The following is a 16,181-nucleotide window of genomic DNA, read 5'->3' on the forward strand; positions in this document are numbered from 1 at the left end:
GGTTGTACACGAAACAAGCCAGACACGAAAATATGTTTGGGGCTTAAAAGTGCGTTTTATTTATCACAGTTCAGTGTATACATAAGTAGGTATTATCCTTATTGTAAGACCATCGTTTCAGTCTCCTTTCTTACCATAGGCAATTGCTCGAACTTAGCTTCGTACACGGCCCACCATCTTTTGCACGAGCCCTGTTCCCACTTGTTTGGCTGCCAATTTCCATTTCCGCTTGAAATACATCAGGTAAATTGCAGTTTCACTGTTTTTCTCCAGTTTGTGCTTAACAATTGAACAGTATTCCTCAATTGGTACCGTGCGGGACCGAAATCCGTACACCTAAGCACGAGAGAATCATTAACGGTCAATACTAAATAATGCTATCACATTATGCTCTGTATCACATCTTTTTCCTTTACATTTATCTTTATTTTTCCAATATTTGCAAACACCAGGTCTTAAAATTACCTTTAATTATTAGAAAAAAGGATTTAAATTGCACATATCTTGAATCAAAATCCGTACAGCGTTTTACGATTGAATCAAAATCCGTACAGTTTTGAATCGAAATCCGTACACTGTGTTGAGGATGAATCAAAATCCGTACAGTCATGAATCAAAATCCGTACATGAATGTAAATCGATCCAAATCAATGAAAAAAAAAACGTGTTGCTATCTTGAATAAAGATTTTTTTGTAGTTGCTTGGCTATGAGTCCAAAACAGCTATATTCGTTTAAATACACTAGTTTACAGCATATTTGAACTTTGTACGCTGCTGGTCATTTCCCATGTAAAATCGTGCGCTGAATCCAAAAATGTAGTCCAAAAAAATCTCGGTAGGATAGTTTTGGAGATATAGGGGTAAGAGAGGCATATGAACAGGTGGGGCATAGTGAGCATCGCGCGTGCTCCAGCTTGGACTTCCGGCCGTTCAGAACAAATTTGTTGGCTGTAGGATCAATATCTTAATGATATTGATCCTACTACCAGTTGATTTGTTTCATGCAGTTGGAGATCCAGAGCCAAAGTACGGGATGCTCACTATGCCCCTCCTTCCCCTAGCTAAAAAATGAAATCTCACGTTAAAAAAAACGAAAACACAAATATCTCTGGCTGCAATGAAGTGATATTAATTATTTTAACGCCAAATTAAAGGTGATAAAATTTTATTTCGATCGTTATAACACTATTTTTCCGTGAGAGTAATGGTAGAACCACCATAAACATTTTAATTTACATTGCTTAAAAACTTAGCAGAAATTCAATTTTTCTTAGGAAAACTTAAAAAAACAAACTATTAACTAACAACAATACCATCAATCTCACTGACAATTGATGTTCAATTGATCGAACGAAAAAATTTCTTACCTATAATTTAGCGTTAAAATAATTGATATAATCTCATTACAACCGGAGACATTTGTATTACAGTAATCAAACTTGTTTAAAGTGAATTTCCATTTTTAGCTGTATCCCAAAAACTATCCTACTGACATTTTTTTCGACTACATTGTTGAATTCAGTGCACGATTTTACATAAGAATCATTCGTCAAAGGTTCAAGTTCATTTTTTTTACTTTTACTTTTTTAACTAATGATATCAGCGTTAGATTAATTGATGCTCCAATCGATTCAAAGGAGAGGTAACTGAATTCTTTTTATTTAAGAAGGTAACTGTTCTAGATTTTTATGCTAACTAATATCATGTTTAAGGATTAATTTCTTCCAAATTTTATTCTATACCAGTACTTTGGGTTAAATATTCTTACTGGAGTTTTCCTCCGATCACAACTTCGAGGTTTTTGAAATTTGACATGTGGTTGTGCGAGATGCGCCATACTTTGGAACTCCACCAACCCACTGGCATCAAGCGATAAATTAACCGGTTCCTAAGATGGTAGCCCTATAATGGCGGATAAGTAAAAGAAAAATACAACCATCTTAGAAACCACCAAAAAAAGACAATGATTTGACATCAAGGATTAGTTTTTCGTTTTGTACATGAAAATTAAAATTGGTAAAATAACGACTATAACTTAATTTAATTTAATACGTCAAGAGAGTAATAATCATAAAAATACAGATCTTTCATTGCTTCTTTTCCACAGCTTTCTTCTGCTTCTTCTCCATTGTTACCATTGCCTTTTCAAGTTATAATGCTTTCTTGCTTCCAACCCTAATAAAAATAACCATAATAGAGAGCTTAAGGGGAAGCTCACCGGCCCAAAAATAAAAAAAAATATTTTCGGTACGTTTTTATTTTTCTAAAAACATTGGGAAAAATTATCAAAAATCCAAGAAAATCAGTTTCTTCCTTAGATTTTTGTCAAAAATTACATGCAAAAAAATTTTTTCTATCCCATCATGAAAAAAAAATTGGACTCTCAGAAAAACCGAAAAGTTGATGTTTTGTGGTTTTTTGAGTCCAACTTTATGCCATAATGACTTATAAAACATGTTTTTGCACGTGAATTTTCTTTAAAAATTTAGAAAAAATGTGATTTTTTTAGATTTTTGATACTTTTTTTCAATATTTTTAGAAAAATCAAAACGTAATTTTTTTTTTCGGAGCGGTCTGCTTCCCCTTAACGACGTGATCGGGGTATCATCCAAACCATTTGTGGGAAAGTTTACCCATCCGGGATAAAGTTCGTTCATGGTATTTGTTTATTAGGGAACTTTCTTTGCTCTTCTTCCTTTTCTTCCTCCTCTTCCTCTCTCGCTCAACCTTTTTCTTTTGTCGTTCCTCAATCCTTTGTTTCTTTGCGTTCTCTTTATCAATTTTCGCCCGCACTACTTTCATGTGTATTTCCAGTCATTCCTCGCTGGTAGCTACTGCTAGGAATGCTCTCTGGCCCATTTCTGTCTGCTCTCTGTAAGGGAGCATCCAAAAATGACGTAGCATATTTTTGATCAATTTTATACTCCTCCCCCCCCCCTCGTAGCGTATTTGGCTATATCCAATACATGGCCGGTCACAAATTCTGAAACCTTCACCTCCCCCCTCAAATGCTACGTCATTTATGCATGGTCCCTAATTTGTATATGCGTGTTGGTGATATCCTGTAGGGGAGCTGCGTTGTTTTACTTTTCGGACGCTCTTCATTAAAAGATATTAATAATATAACGTTTACAATACGAATAAAATAAGAGAGTAGCGATTGAATACGGCATCTTTTATGGTGGTGAATTGAACGGCAAAATCCCTGGATGCTTCTTGGTAAGATTTCTCCGCACGCATCATTGCCACAGTCTTCTCCAAATCCTCCGGCGTGTATTTAGTTTCCATGATCTGCTGAAAAACATTGGATAAAGTAGAATCGTCATTAGTGATGCACAAGTGTACGGATTTAGAATCAGCTGATATATATGGATCGAAATCCGTACAGTACTAATTTTGATAAATAAATACCATATGAACGATCCATTGCTTAGAATTGAGATATAAAACGATAAACACTAACCTTTTCGATCGACCTTCAGGAAACTACTTGCAAACATCACTGAAATACGCTTAACAAACTGAAGTAAATCTGAGAGATTTTCTTAGAAAATCGTTAAGAACGCAACCGATTGACAGAAATGCCCGACACGTGTTAAGGTTTTTATTTTTCTTATTTTAATTGCATGACATTCTGCTTAATTGTTGACGTAAACATTAAGCTAATGCATGAATGAACATGAATATGTATTCATGTATAACATTTACATTGTTATGATGCTTATAAATAAACAAATTCAACAGGGTGTACGGATTTCGGTGCTGTACGGATTTCGGTCCCGCACGGTATTAGTTCCGGAGTATTAGCCGTATTCATCTCCTTGGGAACCACTGTGACGCTATTTTCATAGTTCCACTGTTTGGTGGAATTTGAGTAGTGGCACCTTGCCAAGTCCGGCCAGAATAGGCAATCCACCTTGTGCTGATCCAGGAAAGATAGTAGTCACTTCCGTAGGCACTCCTCCTGGTAAATTTACTGGTTCATGGTCCGGAAGTAGCGAAAGTTTCGCTTTTCAGCCCACAACTGCAGATTGCTTGCCAGACAAGGAATTTTTTGGGGAATTTTGGCTTCTTTTTGATTTTAAATTCTTCCGGGGCGCTCTTTCGGTCAACTGAGGTATACAATTCCGGCCCAGGAATTTGATCGAAAACTGCCAGGAGCGGAGAGACCGGTATTTTCGTTTCGAACGTGCAGGATCGAATCACGACGTGCTTGCTCCGATGAAGCCATGATGTAAACAAATGAACTTATCCTAACAATGCCTACTGTGATTCTATACACTCTTAGCTTGATGCAGTGAAATTTTGAAAAAAAAAATACTCTAAAACTGCTGACTGACTGATCCACCGGTTAGTTTGCTGCTGTATTTTTTTTCCTTGAATTGTTCTCCGTCGATCTTGTTTTCCGTACTGAGTACTAATGCTACCGACAGCAGGGAGGCTACTTCCACTCCTGGACCTATCCACCCATCAACTCATGGACCGGGAGCCAACGGCTTTCCTTCCCTTCCGAAGGAAAGCGTGATCAGGTGTGGGATTAAACCCATGGCAATCACGCTTACCACTGCACCACCGGCGCTACTAGTTTGCGGCTGTAAAAACAAAAGCCCTGAAGCGGTGTTTCATTAGACTCACTGTGGCACTGGATATGCAGCGCGTATCTTTCTCCGGTGTCGAATGCTCATGCTAGGTTAGGGTTACCATTTCAAAAATTGAAAAGGAGGATATTTCATTTCAATTTTAGAGAAAAAGGAGGACAATGTATACATTTTGAATCATCAAATCATCGAGTATTTATCAAACATTTTGAAAACATATGAACTTTCTCAAAATTTATTATTTTAAAAAAGTGTAGTGTAGCGGAGTGTAGTCGTCATCAATTCAATTCTAATCATCATTCTTTTAAGGGAAAAGGGGACGTCATTAATTTTTGGAAATTCAAAAGCAGTTTTTTCGTTAAAACCCGAAATTCTGTCAATGAAATAGTGTCCACTGTGTTCCAGTAGGCAAGTAGAATCCAATGCACAAATTTTCGTGTACGTAATGTTGGTTTGAAATATTTGAAAATTAATGCCGTTCCCTTTTGGTTATTGGGCTACGTCCAATTAAAAAGCAGTAATCCTTTCTCACGGATGCAACTTTCTAGCCTTTAAAATAAAGTAAACTGTATCGGTCATGTTAGAGTACTAATGCTGGATTTATAGTCTCTCTAAACTCTGGTTGGCTAAATAATAAAAATTTAACGGTGTTATTATGAGCTAAATAAGTTGAATCAGCTTAAACTTCCAATAATTTTAGAAAAACGCATCTTATTTGACTACCATTTTTCAAATTGTTTGCTCTTGAAGTACAATGAACAGCACCTGTATTATTTTTTTCTAGTAGAAACATTTTTTTTTTTTAATTGTAGTCAGTGTGGGTCATTCGAGTAGTATCATTTCTGAATCCATGATAACAACTTCAATTTTTCAAAATTTCTTAAATTACACTATGAGTTTTTTGGGATCAGAGAAAACGAGACTGTTGAACCAATTAAAATTTAATATATTTTTTTTGATTACAAAAAAAAAAAAAAGTACGATTGATTTGATTGATTGTGTTTCAAGTAATTTCAATTTTAAAAACGGTGTTCAAACAAGAAGCTTTTTACTGAAATTCAATTAAACTTCATGCAGAGTCAACTCAGCATCACTCTAAAAAAACCGGTAAATTTTGAATATTTGATCAAACAGCAGCCCAAATTCAGCAATTTAAATGTACATACAAAAAAAATACAGCTCTTTTAACTTTTTTGGACTAACAAACATTTTACAATGAGCCCTTTAATATGACTTTAGATTCAAAACAAACTGCCTTGGCAACCTCTGCCTGGGATATTTCTGGCAACACTGCCAATGCAATCAAGATAGGCGCTGCTCAATTGACTCTGGCTTTGACAGTTCGTTTGGCTCAAAACCAGCCAGTCCGCTCATCTCTTATACAAGACCCTATTTAATATGATCGGTTCTGTACATACTTGGAAATGAACTAGTGTACTTCTTTGCATGATAACATCAGTTTAATAACTTCAAAACCTTTCAAATATGATGAGGTTAGGTCAAAATAAAATGATAAAATTTATTTATTAAAATTGTGCTTGAAAATATTCAAGCATTAAAAAGAAGGATATTTTGAGGCAAAAGGAGGACATGTAAAAAAAATGTTCAAAAAGGAGGACATGTCCTCCTTTAGGATACCAGATGGTAACCCTATGCTAGGTGATTATGGCGGCAAACATACTTTTGAATATAAAATCCGATAAATGATCATTAAAACAATTAAAATGCTGCTTAAGGTGATACTCTAAGGAAGCCTTAGCGTGAAACTTTAAAGGCACAAATTTCAGCTTCCACAAAACATACATATTTGAAATTGCTACTCCTTGTTTGCTGTGCTACTGAGAGAGATTTCAAATTTGTATGTTTTGTGGAAGCTGACATTTGTGCCTTTGAAGTTTCACGCTAAGGCTTCCTTAGAGTATCACCTTAAAACATCCAATAATATATAAAACCCCGCTGAAAATCCCTAAAAGTGTGAATTATCCATAAAACATTCAGCATTGAACCTTGAACTAAAGAAATTTTACTTACTTATCGACTTATCGAACTTCTCTTATCTTCTCTGACCTTTTCAGAGAACTGCTGAAAAGAAGAAGCTGTGAGGTTTGGAGAACTTTTGAGTGGTTCGGTGAACTACGTATTGGCGAACTACATCTGAAATGCTTGAACCAGTTGTATCGATCATCTCCGTTTTGATCTAAAATTGGTGGATTAATTTATTAGGCCAAAAGTGAAACATATACAAGGGTTGTGAGAAATATAGAGTACTAGCAAATCTTTTAATCTTCTAAAAGCATTCGGCTGGAAAACTAATCAAGTTGCATGGTGGGGCAATGGAAGCGACCATGGTTACCGGATACCGGAAATATTCCTGGTTTCCTGAGGGCATGTCTAAATTGCTAAATTTGTGATGAGTTTTTCTCAGGGTGTCCGTTACTAATCTGTGTTTTTTGTTCATACGCCAAAAATAGAACTATTTCCAAAGCAAATGACGCACCAAGAGCGAAAATCGACTCAGAATCAACCGAGATATGGCCATTTTCCTGGAATCGGTCCTGAGGGAGGGTTCTGAGTGTCATTTCTTTCATTCACTCAAAACATGCCATGTGACACCTTTTTCATCATGGTGTTTTACCAATAGTTTTTATCTGGAGCATTGACCACATTGGCCACTTCCGAAGCCACTGGAGTGCCCCCGGGGGAACCTGTAGTAGGGGACAAATTCATTTTTACACCAAAACATGCCATGCGACACCTCTTTATTCATGCATTTTCATCAGAAGGAATCCTAAAGACTTTAAATGGATTATTGACCACATTGATCACTTCGGGAACCACCGAAGTACCCCCGGGGAACCTGCAGTAGGGTACAATTTTATTGTTACACCAAAATATGCCGTACAACACCTCTTTCTTCGTGGTTTTTCATCCGTAGGCTTTCTATAGACTTTAAATGGATCACTTCCGGAACCACCGGAGTACCCCCAAGGGAACCTGTAGTAGGGGACAGTTGCATTTTACACCAAAACATGCCGTGCGACAGCTCTTTCTTCAAGTTTTTGCATCAGTAGGTTTTCTATAAAGTTCAATTGGATCATTAATCACATTGGCCGCTTTGAAACACCGTAATGCCCTCCGAGAAACCTTAAATAGGGGAAAACTGTATTTTTATGCCGAACTAGGGCATACGACAGCTATTTTTCATGATTTGTTGTCAACTTGTTTATTAAAGACTTGAATTGAATCACTGACCACATTGGCCGCTCTCAGAACCACCGATATAACTCCGGGAGTATCTGTTGTAGGGGAAAATAAAATTTTTACAGCAAATTACGCCGTACGACAGCTCTAATAAATTATGACACTAAAGTTTCCTGTTAGCATTTCCAAACAACTCTGAAAATCGCCAACTTCGCGTATGAAGTAACGTAAAAACACTTTGAATGTTGGTATTCTGGCTAAAAAAAAATACGTACGCTTGATCCGGGACTCCTTCCGGGAACGTCATTTCATTTTAATACGTTTATGTCACCATTGTTTAACGGTCGTCGGTCGCAGTGACTTGCTGTGACGTTTGGAGCTCGGTGGCCTAAAAGCGATCGATTTCGCTTACTAAGGAGAAGATTGTGGCTTCAATCTCAGGTTCTTTTTACGTTTGTTGTTGTTGTTGTTGTTTTTTTTTTTAATAATTACTTTATTTGTACAGGCTCAATTGAATAACCTTTACAGAACCGAGTTATCCTTTCCGTTATACATTATTACTATTTCTATACGCGGTTGTATCGAGGTTAGTGGAGATTTACAATTTTTTGGATGGGAAAAGGGAAGAAGGAGGTTTGAAATGTGGTTTACGATACAACTATTAAATTAATCCTAAAGCATGAAATTATTTCTATTCATTTTGAAAACAAACATTGAGAAAAAAAAACCCACACGTTGTTGTTGTTGTTGTTGTTGTTGTTGTTGTTGTTGTTGTTGTTGTTGTTGGTGTTGTTGTTGTTGTTGTTGTTGTTGTTGTTGTTGTTGTTGTTGTTGTTGTTGTTGTTGTTGTTGTTGTTGTTGTTGTTGTTGTTGTTGTTGTTGTTGTTGTTGTTGTTGTTGTTGTTGTTGTTGTTGTTGTTGTTGTTGTTGTTGTTGTTGTTGTTGTTTCTTCGTTAAAGAGACTTTCAGTCCAAGTCTGGTATCTTGCGCACTCTGCGTAAGTGGCAGATGGGTGGGCGCATGTTCAACGTACTGAACAGTTTCCTCACCGACAGATCTTTCCGGGTAAACGTGGAAGAACATTTATCGGGTGAAATGCTATTGGAGAACGGAGTCCCCCAAGGATCAGTGTTGTCTGTCACGTTATTCCTTTTAGCGATGCAGCCGATTTTCAGAGTGGTGCCGCATACTGTTGCCGTGCTTCTCTATGCGGACGATATTTTGCTGGTGGTACGGAGGAGTAAGGGGCTGTCCATAAACTACGTAGACAGTTTAGGGGGGGAGGGGGGTTGACAATTATCCACGGTCCATACAAATTTTAAAAATTTTGTATGGGTGATTGTCTACGCAGGGGGAGGGGGGGGGCAAGAGTCCCAAAAAACTATTTACGTAGTTTATGAACAGGCCCTAAGGAGCGTCCTCTGTATAGAGATCTACAGGCTGCAGTGAAAGCTGTCGACAAATGGGCGAAAAGCGTCGGCTTCACAATTTCCGCGACAAAATCAAAAAATTTCTACGGCAGTCCCAACGTCCGTCGAGAACCCAGCAACGATATATTCATCGACCGTACAGCTGTACCGAGGACAAATCAACTGAAAGTTGTTGGCGTCAACCTTGATCGGTCGCTGTCCTTCAAACACCATTGCAAGGTAGTCAGAAACACGTGCGACTATAGACTGCGGATCTTGAAGATGATCTGGGCTAAACTTCCGCGAGGGCAACGCTATTCTCTGTTGTGTATCGGATCAGAAATCGTCACGTCGCGACTTATCTACGGTATCGGGCTCGTCAGTAGAGCGAAGGATTCGGTGGTGCAGACTCTTGCACCCATCTACAACCGGATGGTCCGGTTCGCCTCAGGGGCGTACGTCACCAGTCCGATTCCAGCGATTATGACTGAAGCTGGCACGTTGCCATTCGATTTAATGGTAATGTAAGCCATAATTCGTGCTGCAATTCGTTTGATGGAGAAGGATTCCAGGAATATCGATCTTCCAGTTGTGGAACGAGCGTCCGATTGCCTGGCGACGATTGATGTAGAGCTTCCAAACATCGCTGTACGAACACGTCTCGCCAACCGAGAGTGGTATGAACCCAAGCCGCATATTGTTTGGGATGTGAAACGGAAGGTGATAGCCGGGGATCCCCCGAATACAGTGCGTCCCATCGTGCAGGAGTTGCTGGCTAACCGGTTTAACCGTGCTTTGGCTATTTATACGGATGGTTCTAAATGCGAGAACATAGTTGGAGCAAGTGTATTTAGTAGCAGTATTCAGCAAGCAATAGGTCTTCCGTCACAATGTAGCGTGTTTTCAGCGGAGGCCTTTGCAATCAAGTCGGTCGTCATCGCTGCAAGAGCATCAACCGAATGTGTTATAATTCTGTCTGATTCGGCCAGCTGTCTTTCGGCCATAGGGAGTGGTAGATCGCAGCATCCGTGGATCCAGGAAATCGAGCGCTTACTACGTGCACGGCCGATCCACCTTTGTTGGATCCCTGGTCATGCCGGAATTCGCGGTAACGAAGAAGCAGATCGTCTAGCCAGTGAAGCACGAAACAGTCCACCAATCAACGTCGCCGTACCAAGGATTGATTCGATCAAGAACATGAACCAAGTCTTTCGTCAGCTATGGGAAGCACGTTGGGCACAATTGACAGATGTGAAGCTGAAGGAAGTCAAAAGGGAAACGAAGAAGTGGATCGATCAGTACAGCTCTGCCGATCAACGCGTACTCGCTCGTCTGCGAATTGGTCATACTAGGGTTACGCATGAATTTTTGCTGAAGAAAATAGCTCCGTGGATGCTGTGGGACCGTAGTTGACGTTCGTCACATTATTCTGCACTGCAGAAAATTTGAAGCGGCCAGGACGAAATACGGAATTGATTCCACAAGCCTTTTTACGGCGTTACGCAACGACGATGATTTTGAGAAGCGGTTGCTGAAGTTTCTGCATGAAACCAAACTTTATCGGAAGCTTTGAAGGGCGAAGATAGAATGGAAAGGAAAGTGCAGGATATAGGAAGAAAACGAAGCGGAGGATGAAGAACAAACAAGCGATGCAGAAGAAAAACGAAGTCTGAATGGAAGAAGATGTCGGACAGGAAATGGAAGAAGATGCAGCGGAAGAATGTTACCGATGAATGTTGGAAGCAAATTAGTTCATGAAGAAGATGCTGAATGGAAATCGAAGAAGATGGAGTGAAAAAGGATGAAGATGAAGCAGAAAACGAAAGTACTACAGAAGACATGAATGAGTATGAAGGTGCAGAAGAATGAAGATAAAAATGAAGCGCAAGGCAGGAACGAAGAAATCGAAAAATAATGTGGAAAAGATATATGGAAGATCATGAAGAATGAAGATGGTGAATATATATATAGAAGAAGTAAAGAAGAAATTTATGGAGAAGAAGTGTAAACCATGAGATGAGCATGCAGACGATGAACAAGGAATTGAATAAACGATAAGAAAGCTAAGTGAATTTTGAATTGTGTCGTAAACACTAACACTCACACCACTCTGAACACACCCACACACTGTTTACACAAAAACCAATTTAACTGACATGAATGCATCCGCAGGATGTAAAATGTCACTAATAAAGAACAACAACAACAACAACAACTATGACGAATGAGATCGTATTATTATATATTTTTTTTTAACTAGTTCGTTTATTTACTAGGCTCAGTCGTGTGTGACACTTTGCGGAGCCAAAATCAGTAATGTTTGATTTACATTTTAAATAGCAGTATTTCTAGGTTAGTATTTGGTACCAATTACTCGTGGCGGGCTCGAGGTTAATAGGTAACAATTTCAATTGGAAGGATCTAGGTAGGAAACTGGTTTCTGAAGCCTCCTTCAGATACTACTCTCGGACGGTTGACCAAATCCTGGCTGGGCAGGGGCAAGTAGCACAGGAACAGGAGGATAATAAGACTGGGACACAATGGCGGGAAATTGTTTGGAAAGGAGGGGATAGTCACATCAAACTCTAACATCAGACAAACAAAGGAATTCGTAGATCGCTTGCATGTAGGGGAGATCACGTGTTCCCAATACATCTCTTACTTCACGGAAGGGTTGTCTACCACGGGTCACTAGGGTATCCAACAGTCGTGCTCTGGAGGTGTCATTACCCGGGCAATACCAAACTGCGTGATCGATGTCATCATAACCGGTTCTGCACCTACATATATTGCTGTCAACGAGGTTTATTCTATAGAGATGTGCGTCTAGCGAGTAGTGGTTGGACATAAGTCTTGACATCCTACTAACAAAACAGCCGTGGAGATGCAGAGTTATACTCGGTCTTTAGTAACAACGGATATAGAGCTAAATATCCTTACCCTTCCCAATGACTGGTCAATCGCAGAGTAGCAACCACGAGTGGTAATGCTCATGCTCAATAAACAACCCCCCTCCATCACTTTACTGGTGTGGAATTTGTCGATGCTCAAAACCCGGGACGGGCCTTGACAATCGAGCTTCTCACTGTTCTTAATCTTTTTGAAGAATTCCCTTCGGAAAGTTGTGAGTGGTGTTTGACGGAGTTGGCCAATGAATGTAAATTTTTTTTTCTGTTTTAATTTGGATGTTATTCGGAATTTCTACCGGAGTTTAGCAGCTTGTACATCATTTTTGCTCAACACAATAAAACAACAATATCGATCACTTAAAACACGCAGTGCTCTCAATTTTTCAACTTTTCTTTCGCAAATATAAACAATTAACAACGCCATTCACGTCAACATTGATTCCGGTCTCACTGCCAGCGTGATTGATGCCCTTTTATTCCACGATTGCTACTGTCAAATCGACCAATCAAAAACTGGCTCGGATTTGACAGTAAATTGGCTCGAAATCGCTACCCGATTGTCCAGTCCCGTCCCAGCTCTAGACGACCTATGGAGTATCTCGAATTCCCAGTTCAACTTGAGCATGCTGCTCAGTGAAAAGGTTGAAGGCAGAGAGTTCATGTTTGGTTTAGATTGTGATGTTTGATCGTGTTAGAACCGTTTTGTTTTCTGTATGCTCTGCTTGCACGATTGTACTTTTACTTGAGATGCAACAAGCGACTTCTGCAAAAAATCTTCGAAAAGCTCAAAAGCGGTGGCGTTTAAGCATTCGACACCGATTTGTTGACTAGGGTAGTTTTTGGGCAGGTCATACAAGGGGAATATGCTCAATGATAGTGCTGCTAACAACATTGATGAAAAATCCACAGCTTCACAGTCGACAGCAAGTAGAGCTTGATATATTTCTATAAAATCAGCATTGCATAGATTTAAAATGATTTATTTCAGATGTGCTGGGCAAATCTTATATTTTCCAGTTGGGACACAATTTGAATTTTTGCTCCACTTGATCTAACATCACTGTAATGCACTGTTTTTATTGAACGAAATAAGCTTTTGTGATTTTGCCAAAAACATATCAGGGCTTTCCCACTACGACATGTCTACACTATTTTCTTCAACCATCTTCGTTTTTTTTTTTCAAATTCCGTGTAATATTTCACACCAATCAAACCATCTACTCAACAGATCAAAATCACACAGCTCGCCTGATTCTGTCCGTGATTGATGGTGTTTAAATTCGTTTAGACAGCCAAATTCGTCGCACAAACCATGTGCCTCAGCAATCTGCAAACTTTGTCGAAAATTAGTCACAACCCACAACTGGAGAATGCAATCGGCAGAAAAACTCACAAGTCCAGACCCTTTCCCCTGCCGCCAGCAAATAATCCACACTCAGAAACTCAATGAGGCAACAATTGTGTTCCATTTTTCTTCGCCCTTTGTCGGAGAGGATTTGAAAATTAATATATCTTTAAGTACTTCTCGCAACAGATTTTTCAGCACCCAAATTCGAACTTCGGTATTGTCGGGGAGAAAAATCGTTTGGTTTCCCTACATGACAAGCGTTTCCTCTAAATGCCCCGTTTTTCCTTCTCATCGGTTTGTACTTTCGGAAGTGCTGGCCTTCGATTGGCTATTGAATTTACGCAAGAAGCCACCCAATCTGTTATCTCCTGTGTTTTTTTTCTCCTCTGGATTGCACCTCGAGGGGAAGCCGGAGATCGATCGAGCGTCAATAGAGCCAATATCTTTATAGTCAGTCCTTGGGGAAAAGTCAGCTGGGGCTGGAGTGGACAGAAAAAAATAATGTTAAAAACCGAGAAACATTTCCCGTCTCGGAGGGCCTCCAGCGATAAGAGGACAAGTCAATTCAACAACGCAGAAAACAAGGTGCAGAAAAATATCTGTCGAAACAGAAGTTAGGTATGTGCGGACGTGTGAGCAGGAAAAAAATGTATGATAAACAATTTATCATTTTCGATATCAAAATCAGATATGAAACTTATGTTATTTTTTATCTATTAGGGGTGAGTACGATTCTGGGACTCCTGCCGGCCGCAGCACAATTACGTAACGAATCAATCATCCGATGTTCCCTGTGATACATTAGCTTCCCTTTTTCGCAGTCGATCCTCGGAGGCAGTCAGTCGCATAAAAGGAAAAGTTTATTTCATTCGTGAAATGACTTATCCTCAACGGGACCGTTCCGATGGACTGTGAGGGGAGGAACACGGACATCAGAGTTTTATGCTTTTATTGTCGACAGTGTATATATCGTTTGGGATTTAATATTGCTCGGTATTATTAAATTAAATTGTTTTTGTCTTCACTCCTCGCCGCTTCATTTGGTTCGAATGAGATCCAATGATAATCGCTTTAACGGCCAATAGCACCATACTTGAGCCTGGAGAAATTTTATCAGTCAAATATAAGCGTCGTTTCTGCCACTAACAGAGTAACTGAAAATGAAAGAAACACTCCTTTTCTCAACATGGATTACCTCGGATTACATCGTTTGTCAAATCGGTCAAAAGTTTTTAAAGAAGCGGATGATTGATGAAGTAATTCATTATAATTTGGCGTTTCACTCTTTCCCTGGTTTGCTCACGCATTGGAAAACAAGAGAAAATCTGTTTCTGCTGTTACGTGTGCCTGCGACGAATGCACATACCTCGTTTGCCTAGCAGCTGTAGAGCGCAGCACTCCAACTTCAATCAAATACACATTAATTTCCAAACGATTCCCTAAAAATTACAGTTGAAATGTAAATTAGTTCAAATTGTTCTTCGGCCTGTTTGCTTCACAGCACAAAGGGTTAGAGACGACCGCCAAAACTTTTGATGTTCGGCTCTTTGCTCGTCGCACAGCTTGACACTCGTTTGTGTGATTTAATTTGTCAGTTTGTCGTCAGTCTTTTGCCGTTGTGGAAACGTACGGTATTTATGAAAAATATTTCGCAAAAATTCCTTTCATTAGAGGGCGACTACATATTCGCATCCCTCGAAAGCTGTCGTTTTCATTTGCCAAATTTTCCACTCTAGCCCTCATCGTCACCACGCACGCACAAGGAAAACATTTCAATTAAGCATGCTCCAAATAATTCGGTTCCCATTCCTCCGGGTATGATGTGAATCAATTTTCATAGCTTCCGTGTGTTTTCTCATTAGAGTACACGGCTCCCTCCCGTGATCCCGGATGAACAAGTGAAAGACGCAAAAAATGCCCCACATCCAGTGGAATATTCTACGATTGATAACCCATCATCCGTCGTACATATCGCTACCGAACTGACGAGCAGAGCTCCATCAAAAGCCGGAATACGTCGTTTGTGGAATTCCATTCGATTTTCATTTACGGAAGCACAGTAGTCCGGGCACATCAGAGAGGGAAAAGAGTTCAACCGTATGTAGTTATCGCAGCAGCCCGGGATTATTTTTTGCTCGTCTTGAAGTATGAAATTGATATGTGCGTCAGCGTTCGCGTAGTAGGCGGTGGAAAATTGACGTGATAGTTGAGAAAACTTTTCCGTTCGCTTTGTGGATGATGTTTCGCTATTGGTACAGACAGTGAAAGGGGTTCCGATCGTTCCACAACTGGTGGCAGACACTTGTACCTACCAGCTCATCTTCATTTGCGGCTGCTGTCGAACGTGGGCACCCGCATCAGATGTCTCTATTTTGGAGGATTTGTGCAGACAGCCGGCTCTTTTCCGAAGGACTCTTCGGTCTTGCTAATCAAATGCCGGTGAAATATTTTGACGAAGGAATTTGATAATTGTTTTCGTCTGTTTTCGATAGGTTGACTGGTGCCCTTACCTACGAAGGTGCTTCCAATTTAGCATGATGTATTAATTTTTCGATTGAGTTTCATAAGCTGGTGGCCGATGGATGGAATGGTTTCGTCACGGTTCCTTTTAAAGGATTTGTAAATAATTGATCATTGATAATCTATGCAATGAAGATTGTTAATAAATTACATCTTTTCTATCGGCTATTCTTGATTTTGCTGGTCAACCGTAGCC

The 16,181-nt window shown here is 39.5% G+C and overlaps 1 protein-coding gene across 1 annotated transcript; it reads left to right on the forward strand.

Annotated features, from left to right (window-relative positions):
• The first annotated feature begins 9,763 nt into the window (after positions 1 to 9,763).
• On the forward strand, positions 9,764 to 10,621 carry LOC135714007 (uncharacterized). Its single transcript, XM_065237264.1, has one exon. The coding sequence runs from the start codon at positions 9,764 to 9,766 to the stop codon at positions 10,619 to 10,621; it is 858 nt and encodes a 285-aa protein (XP_065093336.1).
• Positions 10,622 to 16,181: the final 5,560 nt, after the last annotated feature.

Source organism: Ochlerotatus camptorhynchus, unplaced genomic scaffold (assembly GCF_037179485.1).
Source record: "Ochlerotatus camptorhynchus isolate MF236.1 unplaced genomic scaffold, CSIRO-AGI_Acam_v1.1 ptg000598l, whole genome shotgun sequence".
NCBI classification, from domain to species: domain Eukaryota; kingdom Metazoa; phylum Arthropoda; class Insecta; order Diptera; family Culicidae; genus Ochlerotatus; species Ochlerotatus camptorhynchus.

Coding starts and splice junctions, on each gene's coding strand:
- LOC135714007 (XM_065237264.1), top strand. CDS start 9,764: ATGGAGAAGGATTCCAGGAATATCGATCTTCCAGTTGTGGAACGAGCG.